This window comes from Dermacentor albipictus, chromosome 5, assembly GCF_038994185.2.
Source record: "Dermacentor albipictus isolate Rhodes 1998 colony chromosome 5, USDA_Dalb.pri_finalv2, whole genome shotgun sequence".
Taxonomy (NCBI): domain Eukaryota; kingdom Metazoa; phylum Arthropoda; class Arachnida; order Ixodida; family Ixodidae; genus Dermacentor; species Dermacentor albipictus.
In genome coordinates, this window is record NC_091825.1 from 59,045,448 (window position 1) to 59,062,436 (window position 16,989).

Below are 16,989 nucleotides of genomic sequence, written 5' to 3' on the forward strand. Positions count from 1 at the left end.
TCGGTTCCTTCCTTGGACCACGGGAACCTGGCGAAACAGCACAAGATAGCGGACCCCGTTTCGCATACATGCGCACAGAAGCGCCTTCGTCGTCTTCCTCCATAGGTTGGAAAGACGCAAAACGAGTGCGCTAGCGTTTCTAGTACATGGCAGCATCTCGGTACACATGAAAGTTTGAGAATTGTTCCGAGCTACATATGCACGTGGGCATTCCCCGCGCATCTCTCTTGGCTCGAGTTGCGAAACACTCCGTTCGACGTTGTCCCAACGCCGGGCGCACGAGCCTGATTTATTCGCAGTGATGAGCACGACGTAGCACGTAACGCGGTCACGGGCGCCGCGGGATCATGCGGCACAATAACATAAGCCGCATTCACCTTTATTTCTTTGCATTGCCGGGTGGACGACGGATGCGTTACATTAGTAGGCCTAACAGTAGGCTAACAGTGCTGTCGAGGCTGTCAGTATTATTCGCTAGCGTATTGTGCGCTAATATTTGTACTATCAAGCGTACAGTGGTATAGCTGTTCAAACGCCGCACTTGGAACGCATGGCTGCCGGCGCTTTTTGCACAACGGGTGGGAGCGCGCGGCACACTGAGCTGATACACTGTGGTACATAGTAGCAAAGGAGAGAGCCGTTTGGATCTATTGGGACAACATTTGGAAGCCATCGCTCACCGGTGGCATTATCGCATTTCAATCACGCAGCACTGCATACCTGCGAGAAAAAGCATATAGAACACAGGCTCACCAAAAAAAAAAAAGAATTCAGGACAGCATTGAAAAACTCTTCAATTGCAAGTTTGACCTGCAGTACCAAATTGAAATTACGTTCATAAGGGAAGCACGAAATATACTTTGCCAGGGAATCTCCGGTTCGTATAAGGATTGACCCTGTTGCCGGCTTGTCGCTTGGTGCAATTTTATTGAATATTGTTGCAGATCCTGTAGTGACAGAGCCCTATCTATCTGTTGAGGCTACGTGCGCGGTGCGTACGCTGTTGTGTACATTCCGGAAGGCCAGTGAACGCGAGATGTTTTCCAGGAAGGTATCGCAATTCGTGCATAAAAAAAGGAAGCGCTTGAGCCATGATATCAGATTTCGAAGACCACACTCACCGCTATCGTCGTGCTTTGAGTACTGCTTGTTGTTCAGGGCTCAAGTTCGCCAGATAAAGCATTCAATTCTTAATTCGTAGTTTCACAGCGTTTGCTTCTTCACCGTCGCTTCAAAGTGACAATATTACGGACAGCTTATGGCATTTAGTCTGCGCTATGTATCATTGCACTATACGCATTCCAGACTTGTTAATGTCCGCTGTTTGTGTACGTCGGTTGTTACAACTTGTAACTGTTATGTCACATTTTACATTCCTGTCGGCTTTCATTTTCTCGTTTTCTTTTTTGTTTTCATTCTCACTTACATCTTTGCTTATGCATGTATATTTCACGCACCTGAATGCTGCGATCCAATGAGAGAAGAGATGTATTCTTTTTACCGGGAAAGATAGAACGTGTCAAGAACGTCCTGCTTTTTCCTTTGTCGTCAGACACGTGCCTTAATTGCTTTGTTATATGAGGTCATCCTTCGTGGGCTAAACGAATGAAGATGCGCTTTTGAGACGCGGGCTTCGTTTTGGGTGTGGCCCTGACCCCTCTCGTCACGGAAAAGTGAACGCGAAACTACTGTGCCTGTGAATTCAGCCAATCGAACATTAGGCGCCCCATGTACGATCGAGACGATGAGCACATGGACACCTTACACTTGCCACTGACTTATGAAGCTATCGAGGGTATAAGACGCCATCATGCCGCCCAAGCCAAAGTCCTCATGCAACACGTACTGCCTGTATGCGTGGCTGAACGGCACTTGATGACGCAAACTCGCGGGCTCCCTTGTGTCTCGGAGTCTGGTTTCGACTCCCTGCTGCGAATCACCGCTGTGAGTCATTCGTGCTGTGAGAATATCGCGGGGCGATATTCTCACTCCATCGCCTTGCCGGCCTTGAGGCCACCTCTTTATTAAAGTTGTGCGTAAGCATGCCACCTTATCATCCACCATTTTGATTCCTTCACCCATGTTAATCGGTATCTTTAAAATGAAGTTTTATTTACCGTTCCATGGTTTCGCCAGGTTCGGTCGGTCAGTGGCTGGTAGAATTCTCGACGTCTAGATTCGCACTCACTTTACAAAAGAATACTCAAGAGGGTCCCATAGAGCGGTTCGAACCTCGAACACGCCCCCTACGCCCCCCCCCCCCTCTTCAGGGCAGCAGTCTGATGCTCTAACAATTAGGTAGTGTGTTGATGATTATAACTCCCCATATACTATGACACACACCCTCAATGGGGGATCGGCCAACAAGCGCGTCTTCGCGTTGATCATGATGATGGCGATTTCAACACCACGCCACATACCTACAACGGCGGACTCACCCCGAAGCGGTCGGCTGCATTTAAAGCAAATAAGAAAAAAATGAAGAAACGCAAGCCTATACAACAGGTGTCGCATCGAGTAGCACGCGTACGCGAGCCCACGTGCGCACGCCAGTTTCGGTTTGGCAGGGCCCGCCGAGGAAATGCAAGCTTTAAATTTATTCACAGCGAAGCTGTTAGCCTCTCGATGTTGGGAATTTTTCGTGCCCGCGCATTCGTTAGCAAAAATGTGGGTAGATTCCGGCGGCAGTGCAGGCCAGGGGCAGTAGCTCGTACCACCGCATGGCAGAGGCTTCACGAACACGACAAGGTGAACCAAAGAGTGCATACATTCTTCTGAATCACGCATACAGCATACAGAACAGCATACTTTTCAATAAATAACAAGAACGAAGCAAGCGTCCGAACCACATACTTGATGATAAGGTGCTGTTTACAACAATGCAAGGCAGAGGGAGCATGCGAGCGAGTGAGAGAGAGAGAGAGAGAGACAGAGAGAGGCTCTGTATTAGAAAAACATTGGTTTTTGCTGGCGCGTATACAACCACTGGCATGCTACTCTACACGGATGGGGAATGGGATCGGACGATTCCAGAAGAGACTGGAAAAGCTGCCGCGGCGACGGCAACGTGCCACGGGGGTGTGACGTCCCTAGCCTTTCGTATATAAAAAAATGGCTTAGCAACTGATTTCAATGTTGATGCCGCACCGCTATGGGAGACGGCATGATGTCATAATTACCATTACTTCCATTACTACCTTACTCTAAGTTACTATTACTACCTTTACTCTAAAGCAGTAAATCACTACATGCCCCCCTTCGGCAGTTATAGTGGTGGTTTTCAACAGCTTCGTTGGACGTCCACTTCCGTAGGGCCGGGGTGCCGAATCGTTTTTTATAATTAGTACGCGAACCAGTACTTTCTCTTAGAATTCAGTTGGCAAGGATGTTCAGGTAAGGCATTCACGGAGAAGCAAGAACACATAATTTATTTTTATTTATTCAGCAGTGCCCTTAAAGAAGAATTGCTAGAAGAATTACAATACCCTAAAAAGCCCCTAATGGAGGGTATTACAAGAAGGGGGAGGTGAACTAATATGGCTTATAAGTTATCGCGTAAACATATATCATTATAGAGTTAGTACCGTTATATCTCATACATTAGATTAAAACAGTGCAAGTATATTACATAATTATCAAGTGGTCTCGGGTGTGATTGGTATTATAAGCGATAAACAACATGGTTAGTCGTCAAGATAAAGTTGTACAATATGGAGAAAAATAGCTGGTTATTGCATCAGTGAAAAGCTAAGTTGACTGCAAAAAAAAAGGAGAACGCTGAAAAAAAGCCCCGGTGAATGAAAAAGCGCTCATTATCGTAAATTCAGAAACGAAAAACTTAAACATAAAGCATAGCCTACAAAACAAGGAATGTCGAACGTAAAATATTACAACGAGGAAGTATTAATAAATTGCCAATTTAGTGAACGCAAGAACCCTATACAGGCAACGGAAAAACGACAAACGAGACTTCAAGATTGAATCCCTGCACAATTAATTTTTTACAATTACATTTTTTAAGAGGCACGTTGTGTGATACGGACATTCAGAGGGTGTATCAATAATCAATTTTGAAATATTTTAATACTTCTAGTGCTTTATGCACCGGCAAAAGCCAGTGAAATTGCATAGTTTGAAATTTTGCTAGGATTGCAGGAAAATCCAGAAGGCAAAATTAAATATACAATGGAAGCCCGGTTGACATAGTACAGCCGAAAAATATTATTCGGTTATGCTATGTCAACCGAGCTACTACTCTGTATGTAATTTGTGCCTTTGGTGTGGTCCTGTGTTGCAAAAGAAATATCAGAACTTTGCAATTTTACTTGGGTTTGCCGGTGCCAAAAGCATTCGAAGTATTCAAACATTTCAAAATTGGCTATTTTGGCACATACACCACTTCACTGTCTGGCCATACACATCATTTGAACGACTGGATCATATAATGTGCCTTTAAAAATGTTGATTGATGCCTTCTAGCTAAGCTATGGAGGAAAAAATGAATTGTTGACAAAATACTAAACATTTTCGTGCCACAAAAAATAAACGTGGTTAACGAGTTTTGAACTTCCACAAACATGTGAAATTTTTTTCAGCTCTTGGGATGTTCAAAAAGAAGGTGGTTCATATGGGGTGGAACGATAAATAAGTAAATGAAGCGCACAACATGGTTTTTCAAAGATTCTATAACAATGTAGGTGAAGCATGCTGCAGGTTCCAGATGGCAGATGTGTAATCAATGTTTGGACGAATAAAAAAACATCCAAGCAAGTTTTCGAATGTGAACAGGAGTGTGTTGGAGGTTGCGCTTAAAGAGTCCTAATGAGCGGTTGGCACAGGCCAGCCTATGGTTGATGTGGTAATGCCATAATAGGTCGGGTGTCAAGTGCACTACACCGTAGTTGTACGCTAAACCGTGTGGCTGTTAATTGTTTAATTACTTTTTATTCGGAAAGTATAGTAAGTATAAAGCATAGTTTTGGTTTTAGAAAAAAAATGCCTAAGCCACAAGGTGCACCAACCATTCAGCGCGCAAAGGTCTTTTTTAAAGCCTTGTGGTCAGTGTCACAAGAAATGTAACGGTGAATCACGCGATCGCCAGAATCGCACGCGCGAAGAAACGCGAGAAGTCGTTTATATAGACGGGAAGAGAGAGAACGAGGAAGAGAAATGACATTGCCTTGAAACACTGCCTTGAGAGACAACAGCATTCGCGTAGACAACACAAGAATGCGGAACAGAAGAAGCTGCTGTACAAAGTGCGTATTCTTCAGTGTGCTCTGCAGTTATGCTGTGCTCCTGGGCATCGAACAACAACAAGAAAAGCAGAGTACGCACGGTGGTAAACGTTATTCGCACTAAGGAGGCTGATAAAAAAGAAAAATTTAGGATGAGCAGCACGCTTGCCAGTGCGAAACCAAGTCTTTCTTGAGGTACATCTGGGCGTACAACTTTGTCCGCTTTCTTGCTCTACGTCTCATGTGCGCTAGTTTTAATGTGATAAGCAGTTGTTAGCTAGGTGTTGGATATCAATGTCGGAGTCCCTTAAATTTTCCAAAAAGGGCTAACGCTATAAATTGAACTTTGCTCTTCTTGCTGGCTTCCTATTCACCGCGCCCAAGACGCCACTCACCATAACCGACAGCGCCGTCCCAACATTTATGTCCACTGGCAGGTCAAAGAGCACTGCCAGCTTCGTCGAGTCACTTCTGGTCTTCCGTCATCTGTCTCCATGTTTCTAATTTGACCAAAACACCTTTTCCCTTACCGTCCGGCACTGTGTTGTCCTGAACCTTCGGACCCAATCTGGTAATCTCACATGACGCCATTATCTACAGCGCTAATCAGTTATGGACTAGGTAATGAGGTATTCCGGTAGCATAATATGCGAAGCCTCGGAAACAAAAGTAAATGAAAAAAAAAATGTTCCTCAATTTCCTGGGTTCCGCAGCGATCGTTCCATCCCTACTACACAACCACGTAATAATTGCGGCGAAGAAAGCTCCGCTATGGACATTGCGAGTTCATGAAGTTCCTTTATCGGGTCACATTAAGTATATCAACCGACGGTATTAAATCCATTTTTCAGTGTTTGAGCTCGTAGCATCCGAGATGTTTAAGACACTGCAGCGCAGGCAGTGTAATTGCCTCATCGCGGCTGAAGCAGAGGACAAATGTCCCGAAAGAAGTGCTCTCTTAGAATTCCCAATGCTATTTATAGGGTACGTACAATTGCATCGATGGTCGCAAAGAATTAGTAAGTATGAATCCTGGAGTTGAAACCAGGTACGGGGATAACTGTTACCGAATTATACTGGGCAACACCGTCAGTGCATATTTCTGCCCGCGTTACCTTACACACGCACCACATGACAGAAGTGCATACATGTAGCGGTCAGGTAGCCGTATGAACTTCAGCTACCAAGATTTATTTACTGTGCACATAAGAAGTTATATAGACGTTTTGTATTTTGTTCCCATCGGCATGTGGTCACCACAGTCTGAAATAGAACCCGAGCCTTCGCAGGATGCCTCAGGACAAAAAAAAAAGTGAGCAAGCAAGCAAGCAAGCCAAACGAGCCAAGCAAGCCCCCAAGCAAGCGAGAATTGGTAGCCCAACGCCATTCACCTGAACCACCAGCGCCGCTTTCTTTGGCATCTGTAATGCACACACGTTTTATTCACTAGTGATAAATGTGACTACGACGCCAGACCAAGCATTATTACCATTGTACGACTACTGCGTGATGCTTCGCTGATAGTTGAATGAGAAGCCAACAAACAATACCACTAAGGACAACATAGAGGAAATTTCCCGTCCCCTTTCTTGGATGGGAAACGGGGCCGTCGTAGCTCAATTGGTAGAGCATCGCATGCGTAAAGCGAAGACATGGGCTCGTTCCCCACCTGTGGCAAGTTGTTTCTTCATCCATTTTATTTTCCACTAATTTCTCACAACCTTAATGCATTTATTCAGTACAAGTAATTGCCCCTATGTTGTCCTTTGTGTCATTGTTTGTTGGCTTCTGATGATCTGATTAATAAAGATCGGGCCCCCTCGGCCAACCCGCTTTCTTTTCGCTGCTGATTTGTAGCTTTTCTGGGCGCTTGCAGCTCCCCTCGACGTTTGCGTGTACAGGGGCGGGCCATTTTCTGTTAAGATCCTGCGAAGTATCGCAACGACTTCGGCAGAACCTACGTGCGCTCAAACTATATGAGCAACTAAAGCCTGCTAATCTGACCTCTCACATCCACCCTTCCTCCTATAAAGAAAGAAATAAAAGAGGAGAAAATAAAAGAGAGAATAGAGCAAGGATTCCTCTATCTTTACGTTTTAGTCGCCTAAATACGTCCTGATCGCATCTTTAGGTATAGTGCGGTCCGAACTCTTAGTCAAGTTGCGATCAAGAAATGGCGCCTTTCTAGCGAAGAAAAGATCAACAGAAGCTGTTCCCTTTATTCTCTTGCCCGAAATCAGGAATTTGGGGTTGAGTAGATAGCGTTCGTTGCTGTGGCCACGTCTTCTTCCAGCTGCTCTTGTTCGATCGGATATCCGGCCAGGAAATCCAGCAGGTTCTTGAACAGGTACTTCCTGCTCGCCAGGCCGATGAAAAAGTGCAGGTGCGTGAAGAAAGGGTCGCCGATGTACCACTCCCGCTTGACCCTGGCACCGAGTGCAGATCGCAGCTCGTCCACCTCCCTCGGCGTCACGAACTGGTCGCCCTCGCTCCAGAAGATGCCCACGTCCGTGGTCACGCGCGACAGGTTGTACTCGGGTGGCTTGCGCTGGTGGCAAATGGCGTTCGAATGAGGCATGACGAAGTATGACTGTTTTTTATTCAATTTTATATATTAGTATACACCAGCTGCCTCTTGACGACCAAGGCAAGAGGGGTAACGAAAAGCATAGGTTTGCATATTGAAGCCAGTGCGAAGCTACAAGTAACGAAATGTGGATGCCCACTTATGCGTAGCTTTGCAAGGAGAAGGGCATTAGAGGAAGAGAAAGCTTGTGAAGGTTGTTGAAGTGTTCGTTCTCGTCAGTAATGACATAATGAGCATTGTTCTCGTTTTAGGCAACAACAACCACACACACACACACAAGGAAACATGGGTTAGGTTGCACATCCATCTGTCTGTACATCTAGCTGTAAAAGCAACATTTCATAACTAATAAACAATGCCAACATGGGTTAGAATTTAGCAACGGCATCATTTTGAATATTTGACGGAGAACTGCTTAGGCCACATATCGTGTTGATTATGACGGATACTGTAGAGTGGCAGTATCGGAGTTCCACAAGTAAGGTAAAAAGTCTATGAAAAGAAAGTTTCACATTTTGTGATAGAGAAGATTCGAAGCTAACCGACGAAGAGCAGGCTACGAGAGCGGAACTGAGGCTACACAGTGTGCATAAATGTTTGCTGCGACTATGTCATATCTCTTTATTAGTTTACCGTTATACATGCATGGTAACGCATGATGGATGTGTGCACACTAAACATTTTTCAGATATTCTTGGGGAAATTTCCCACTCAAAAAAAGAAGAAACTCTGAAAGCTTCCTAGAAAAAAGAATAATGCTGCGAAGTGTTCGTGTCACATCCCTGAGAGCTGGCTCACTTCCTGTCCTTTCCTCACTGTAATGTTACAGTAAATCATTCCATATCAGCGCCATCCTGGATCTATAAAGAACCTGATCAGGCGATAAGCACTGATGCTTATTCCCTCTCTACATCAGGCGTGTGCGAACAGTGACTTTGGAGAATCAAATGCGAATAGTATCAGAAGCAAATAAGATCAAATATTTTATACTTCTTGAATAGCTGGAGCAATGAAAATCCAATTTCTTACTTAATACAGAGCAATCTACACGTCCTATTATATTCACAACGCAAGCAAGCTTCTGCAATTAGCCTGAAAATTACGAAGCATTGCTAATTTCAAGCTTAAATAAAGCACTGAAAAGAAATAGGCAGTTTGTTCCCACACTCAGGCCTCCTTGTAAGTGCAAAGAATAGTGGTTTAGTCGGACATGCGTGGCATACTTAGTGACGTATAGTGTGCTCTGCTACGTAAATTCTCGCGCTTTCGCTTCAACTTTATCATTGGTCGTCCGCAGTTGATGGTTTGAAATACTTGAAAACTATTCAAAAAACGTTTGTGTCTACGAACAGTCACTATTAGATTGTAAAACCTAATTCAGTTTGACGATATTCGACCCGTCATTCGAAAGATTCCAGCGCTGTCACACCCCGTATACTGCAAGCCTGAAATTTTAGGAGGGCAGCTGCAATGCTCATGCAGAGACATTAGCAATACACAAGCAGAAATTGACGCAGCCTCCTTTATTTTTTCTTCTCAGTGCGAGTCGCAATAGGCAGAATTTGATAAAAGTACAATGGCTTCTTCTCCACCATTCTCGGTTAGCCCGTTTTTGCGCGAGGTGCTAGGACATCTAACAACGCAACAGAACTGCACGTTACTCTCAAACAATCATTTCATTGCACTGATAGTACTGCATAAGAAACCAACAATACGCAGGTCTTTGTAGCGCTCTCATCATCATCGTCGTCGTCATCACGTTTTTGACTTTCCAATACTTTCACTCCCAGGGCGTTGAACGATGTAATCGAAAGCAGCACAAAATAAATGATATACTGCAGTACAATGCACACTGACACATTTTACATTGCAATCATTCTAATACACAAATATATAGCATATTAGGCTATTAGCACGGAAATCGGTGCATTTGTATTAGACAAATATGAAAAGCCTAGCAGGATCAGAGACCAATACGACTGGGCTAACCGTTTGTGTTAGTCAAGTAGGTCTATTACTGTTGGCGCTAACAGGTGTATTAGGTCATTCATGTAGACATGCAAGTGAAATGGGAAACTACAGCCTCTGCTTGAGGAATCGTGTGAACAGAGAATGGGTTCACAATTTCAATTCCATTATGATCCTTAACTTTTGCAAGTCACAAGCTAAATAATACTTTTGCCAACCGGTGGCTTCAATGGTAATCTTAAAGGGACACTAAATTAAAAGATTAGGTAGAGCTATATTGAAAGATGAGGCGTCTTTACTGAAAATATCTATTCGTAGCGAAATGAGAGATATTGTGAGCGAGAAAATGGCAACAGCAATGGAAAATTGGAGTGATTCCTTCTGCTTTGGACTATGACACCTCTCATATGACGTCAGCACTGGCTTACTGACACAAAGCCGCACACAGCAACCTCAGGGGTGGGGGGGGGGGGGTGGGGGATTTCGTCTACAAGATCGTTTTTTCACCGGCGATTCTAATCTAGGAGAAGCAGCGGCATTTTCAGTGGAAACTTTTTATGCAACAAAATGGTATATTAGCAGACAGACAACGAGTATAGACTTCTAAGCCTATCGATACACGGTTTAATGTTCCCCTTAGGTGTCCCTTTAAAATGTAGGCGTGATGTACGCCGACTCAAACCATGTATTGAAAAACAATGTCCAAGTATTTCGTGCGCTGTGGTCTTAAAATTGACTTATAACTTTCGTTTGAAAACCCTTTGCATGAATCACGAATCTTCATATGAGCCTAATCGGCACCACACAAGGACTAATACGTAACCTATTACACATCGACAAATCTGTACGAGATTAGCACATCAATAATAGGATTAACGCAACGAAGTGTGAGAATTATATTAGTCTGTATTGGAATTATTGCTAGAGATGAAAGGAGATGAAGGTGTGTGTTTTCAAATGTGCGTGTATATGTATGTATGTATGTATATATATATATATATATATATATATATATATATATATATATATATATATATATATATATATATATATATATATATATATATATATATATGGTGGGTAGTTTCAGCCATAGAGATTTCTTATAGAAAGGCATGAGCGTAGCGAACGTGGTGTCCTTGCTGATAAGTTCTTTGACGGGGAGGACATATCTTGCCGCTAATACCATAGATTCCACAATACTGATTACCAAAAAAACATTATCTTTTTTATTTGGACCTGCGGGGAGGGGGAAGTGTCTAAATGGCAAATGTGGAGGCAGTCACATTTTAATATACACCTCATTCTTTAAAACATCTTGAAAATAGCACCAAATCCAAGAACTTAGTTATCAAATTTCAACGCTCAATTCATGGAATATCGAAAGCGAGGAAGGGGTCAGCGCAGAAAAGGCGGCCCTGCTATCACATCCGACGCAAACGCCCCCTGACCACATGTTTTGCATGCTAAGCACCTGCCGCGACGTGCTGCGTTAGTATTCGCCGCGACATGTCATCACAAAAACTTCGTCTCACACTTCGTCACGGGGCGTTACCATGTGACTTGGCTGCGGCGCGCACTCGGTTTCGATACTGCCTGCATAGAGCCTTGAAATTCGATTATGAATATCTCGAACAAATTTTCGACATTTTTTAAGCGTATGAGTGTATTAAAGTAAAACTGCCTACAAATGTGTTATTAAATGAACTGCCTCCAAGCTCTAGCAAAAAAGTTACACAACAATTTTTCGTTGATTGTTCTGATACATTACGAGCGGCAATGCTTGTCCGCCTCGCCGAAGAACATTTCCGCAATAACGCCACGTCCGCTACCCTCACTTATAGCCCCTTCATAAAAAAGCTCTCTCTCTCTCTCTCTCTCTCTCTCTCTCTCTATATATATATATATATATATATATATATATATATATATATATATATATATATATATATATATATATATATATATTGTGGGAAATGCTGCGTGTGTACTTTGCTTCCGAGCCTATTTTATTTCCTTGGTGCCAATCGGTCTGACATGTTCCATCTTCTCTTGCTCAAAGTCAACACGCCAAGCCTTTCCGTCATCTGTTTTGCTCTGTGTCGCCAAACACTGTGATTTTCAATGATATAATTTCGGTTTTGCCATCACGCTTGTAGTTTCTATCAATTTGAAACAAGAATGCAGTTCAGTTTTTTTTTGTGTGTGTGTCGCAATTACCTTCATTGGGCAGTATTGCCCATCGAAAGTAGTTCTTGAACGCATAACAGGGCAGCGCGAAAAAACAAGGTCGATGAAAGAAAGGACGCACCCAGGACAGGCGCCCGTCCTGTGTAGGTTCCTGTCATCGTCCTTGCATTTTCGCGCTGCCCCATTATGTGTTCAAGTATGCACCAACTAGCCCCTTCAAGAACATTACTAAACGTAGTTGAACGGAGAGTGTCATCTTGAGTTCTCACCTGACCATACACTTCCAGGTTCTTCGAAGACCCGTAGTCGAACTTTTGAGGCCGCTTTGATCCCACGAGCTGTTGCAAAAAAAAAGGAACAGCAAGTAACTGTGAAGTCTAGGCGATCACTGATTTATTTGCATCTGTACATTTGAAATGGGCACCACTGTTGAATTCAGTCCAACCACCGAGGTAGCTGAATGGCTGTATTGTTGCACTGCGTAGCACGCGTTATATGCCGCATCTAATTTAATTTAACTCGAGTTAGTCCAGCATATCTCCAGCTTTTTTTTAGCTTTATTCTAATAAGTTTACCTTAGTACAGTACATAGTATTTGACTTATTTATCGTGCGTTACACTGGAATGGTAACCAATCCCTTTCCTACGTTTCAAGTTCACTGCTCTCGTTTTTCTATCCCACTGTGTGTGGGCCTAAGTGCGCTTTGTTTCCATGGTATCCAGCCTCTTCGTAATCCCTTTAAATGCTCCGTGGACAGATGAACCCGCCACGAGGCCATAAACTAGAAGTCAGAATGAAAATCACATGTTATTGTAGAATGATTCGCCTACGTTGTAAGATACGTTCAACTGGAACGGCTATCTGAAATAAATTCTAATGCAATGAACTTGTCCCATTAAGTTTCCTAATGCAGTCACGTGCGTGTTTGCTGCTACACCACTGGGTTTTCGTTTAGCGGGCTTCCTGTTGAAGCTTTTGACAGCAGCGGTCTACATTTGGCAACTATTTCAATTGGGTCACCGTATTCCGGGCACCCTGACATTTGTAATAGTCTGGGTTATAATTGCTGCAGCACCTGAACTGCTTCTGAAAGTTCAGACATGGAGTCCGCATTTGTGGATAGGCACGGCAAAACTCCCTGAACTATCAAAGACGATTGATGGTGATATCAATTCTAAACAAGCTGGAGGTGCAAAAATTATGTTACAACTAAATTCTAGCACACACACACACACACACACACACACGCATGCACGGACGCGCAAACAGTTTCTAGGAACTATCCATTTGGGAAGTAACCATACTTGAGCGAAACGTTGTAGGAAAGGCGCAAGGAATTCACAAAGAAGGCAGCAGCACACGACAGCTAGCCGAGGTTCGGATCCGGGACTTCCAGACGATATATATATATATATATATATATATATATATATATATATATATATATATATATATATATATATATATATATATATATATATATATATATATGTATATGTATATATATATATATATATATATATATATATATATATATATATATATATATATATATATATATATATATAAATATATATATATATATATATATATATATATATATATATATATATATATATATATATATATATATAAATATATATATATATATGTTCAATAGGGAATATTGAACAACACGCGTGTTCTCCGTTCAACACATGACAATGTCTTGTCCTGCTTGAGCACCAACAGAATACTGCTGGAGTTAGAATAAAAAAGACAAGAAAGAAATAAAGAGTGCTTGTGCAATGTGAGCGCGCTGAGCTGAGCACAGCAATGATGCAATCGCAAATCAAAGCTTGCAGCGCACTCCTCAATTCCAGCCCCACTGTGGCTTCACAATGTCTATGCTAAGCATGAGGCCGGAAGTTCAATTGGCGGAGGCGTGGCTGCCGCATTTCGATGGGGCCACTTGCCAAAGCACCCGTTCACTTATATTTATTCCCTTCCAAGAATGACATATATATTTGAAAAACCTCTTGAAATTCTTTGAGTGGTACGGGTAAATTATTTGCTTAGAAATAGGTTACAAGAATTTTCACTTTAAAGCACATAGCCGTTTATTTTAACAAAGTGGAATGAATTTATCCCATTGACACCAAACAGTCGTCCAAAAATAGGACCTGCGTGTGCCATCGAACCTCTAGGGTCTCAGTGTAATTTTTTTACTAATTTATTATTTATATAAATAATTTCGGAGCCCAAAGGCAGTATAGAAAGGAGTGGGGAAAATGACAAGACGTGCAGCTGACAGCAAAAAATTACACGGCATCTTGTAAAGCAATCTTGAACCCATAGTCATCAGTTATGCTATATTAGGGCAATTAGTCGTGGTGTGGCTAGAAATTCACATGGTTTTACATTTAGTTGTATTAAGTGTCATGAACCGTTTACTGCACCATTCAAGTACCCTAGCCGGATCTCGTTGCAGAATGAGTTTATCGGCATGGTTAGGTTTTCTGGCAAACTACATAGTCATCTTCAAACAGTTGGACAGTTGAGGAAGAAAGGCAAGTAGGAAGGTCCTTATTAGAAGTCAATAAGAGCAGAGACACCAGATGTTATGGCAGAATTAGGGAAACAAAAGCCATTAGCTATCACCCACTGATCACGGTTAGAGAAAAATTCCTTTTTACATGCAAGTACACTGGAGCCTGTGTTAAATTCATTAAGCTTGAAAACAAGTAGATCATGTGAGACGCAGTCAAATGCTTTAGCAAAATCCAAATCTATGCAATCATTATCACAGTCATAAACCAGGTTAATGAATAAGTCGTTAGGAGAACATAGCAATTGCATTTCGAACGACACTGCTTTACGGAATCAATGCTGACAAATATTTAAGAAGGAATTGGAATAAAGGAATTCAATGAGGTCGGAGTATATTATATGATCTAAATTGTTACTGGAAAGGATGTTAAGCATATGGGACGGTAACTATTGGGGGAATGCACATCACTAAATTTATGCCCAGGGACCACATTCCCTATACTCTAGTCAGAGGACAGTGTAGGCATCTGTAATGACTGTTTAAAAACCTTTGACACTATAAATAAAGAATAAACTTGTGTACAGTTCAGCATTTTTGATGAGGTACCATCTGCACCGGTCGATGAATATACCTTTAAATTGAGAGTTAGCCTTTCGACACCAACTGAATCAATAGTGATAGGATGCATTGGTAAGTGGTAGGTCTTTGGTGTATGCAGAAATACTGTAGGGGTACTCTTATGAAAATGAGTGACAAACACATTCTTCAAAACATTGCAGCATTCTCTTTGAACGGCTGGAACATTAGATTAGAACTTAGATTAGAACTGCCTGTAGAGTGAAGCGAATTATAGAGCGCTCCGTAGTTCCTGGGTGAATCAGTTAAGGAGGAAGCTAAGCTTGGTTTAGTGGTAAGTATAAGGTCTAGACCATTAGCGGAAGTGATGGTTATTCGAGTTTGAAAGTGAACGATCTCAGTTAAGCTGACGTGCTGACAAAATGTTAATAATTCTTTGCTTCCAGCTTACTTGTGTTTTATGAAAACCGAGTCGCTTCCCAGGCTGATGCCTGGAAAATAACAGTCGCTAAGCATGAAGAAGTGCGATTTCGGGTATCTGACAAAGAGGTGATTGGCAACATCGTGCAGGTCGTTACAGAAGGACAGTGGTGCAGTTGGTGGCCGATAGCAGACACATGAAATCGCCACAACCACATCATGGAACAAAACTATTGAATTTTTGACTGTGGTATAGGGTAAATGAGGGGCTTAAAAGTAGTTTGCAATTAATTTACCTTGTATGCAACAAGCCGTTTATTTTAAAAAATCGGCATACAGTTCAGACTGTTTATGCGTAGAAATGCGAAAGCATTGGAATCCCTTTGGTGAAATGTTTCTTTCTGCGTGTTTCTTGTCCGCTCAAGCTCCTACCTGCTTTCTGACTGCCCCTGCATAAGGCCAAATCAAAACGCGCCCTGCGGCTCAACGCGCTCGCTTGCCTCCGAGGAGTTCTTACTACTCGAAGGACCGCTCAGCGTCCTTAAATTGTACAATGATGCTTTTTATTTTACACACTCATTTTATACACACACGACGTGGCCCCATATTCTCCCCATTGGCTGCCCCATCAGCTGCCCAATGACGCACGCACTACGAGACACCTTTAGCCAGCCAGACGGCAGCGACGTGACGTGCGCAAATACGCACGCACTATTCACACTTTCAGTCAACCGGAACCACGTAGACGCCGTGGCGTTTATGAGTGCAGCAGAAATTTCTTTGCGGTAGGCACTGAAAATATAATTCATACTAAAGTGGGCCTTCAGAGAGTGAAAGACTTCGACAAGCTCCTTCAAGAAGTCCCAAGGAGCCCGGGGTTCATCTCTGACAGATGACGACACAACTATTTCTGGGAACTGATTGTGACATTTTTCTTAGAAATTGACTGTTTACATCACAAAAGAAGAATGACCGGAAGTGAAGTTACCTAACAAAAAAGTGAACTAGGACAAGGCTCTCACTTTCAAGAGGAAGAAAAAGTTTATCGCGTCGCATGGCCTCAACGCGTGAGCACCAACATAGGTAACAAACACACGTTGGAAAGCTTGCAGCCTAAGCCGCGAGCAGTGAATAGCTGCAGGACATGCATAAGTCGAACTGCTAGGAACACATTGCGAGCATCAGCTCGGCTAAATATGGACAACTGCTGTCTCTGCCTTATGTTGTACTTGTACTTGTACTTAACCTTAGGTTGTACTTCTGCAAAATCCGCTGACCAGTATGGATTACTGTTGCGATATTGAGACGAGGTACACCTAAGTATTGCCTCCACTGAATAGCGGCGAAGTGGGTTGGCATCGTACAACAACGACCAAATCAAAACGAAAACCCTGAACCCTTCTCAAAGCTTACTGCTGCACCAGAAGCTGAGCAAAACTGTTGCGTTATGGCGAGGGCATTCTCTACACTGTTCTTATCA

At 42.7% G+C, this 16,989-nt stretch overlaps 1 protein-coding gene across 1 annotated transcript in view; it reads right to left on the reverse strand.

The window, feature by feature from the left end:
* Positions 1-7,455: 7,455 nt before the first annotated feature.
* Positions 7,456-16,989, reverse strand: part of LOC135911212 (lysosomal acid lipase/cholesteryl ester hydrolase-like) — a 62,583-nt gene continuing 53,049 nt past the window's right edge. Inside the window, exons 8-9 of the mRNA XM_070539388.1 lie at positions 12,252-12,320; positions 7,456-7,785 (exon numbers count right to left, since the gene is read on the reverse strand). Coding sequence (XP_070395489.1) covers positions 7,474-7,785; positions 12,252-12,320 — 381 coding nt within the window. The 3' untranslated portion in view covers positions 7,456-7,473. The remainder of the gene's footprint in view (positions 7,786-12,251; positions 12,321-16,989) is intronic.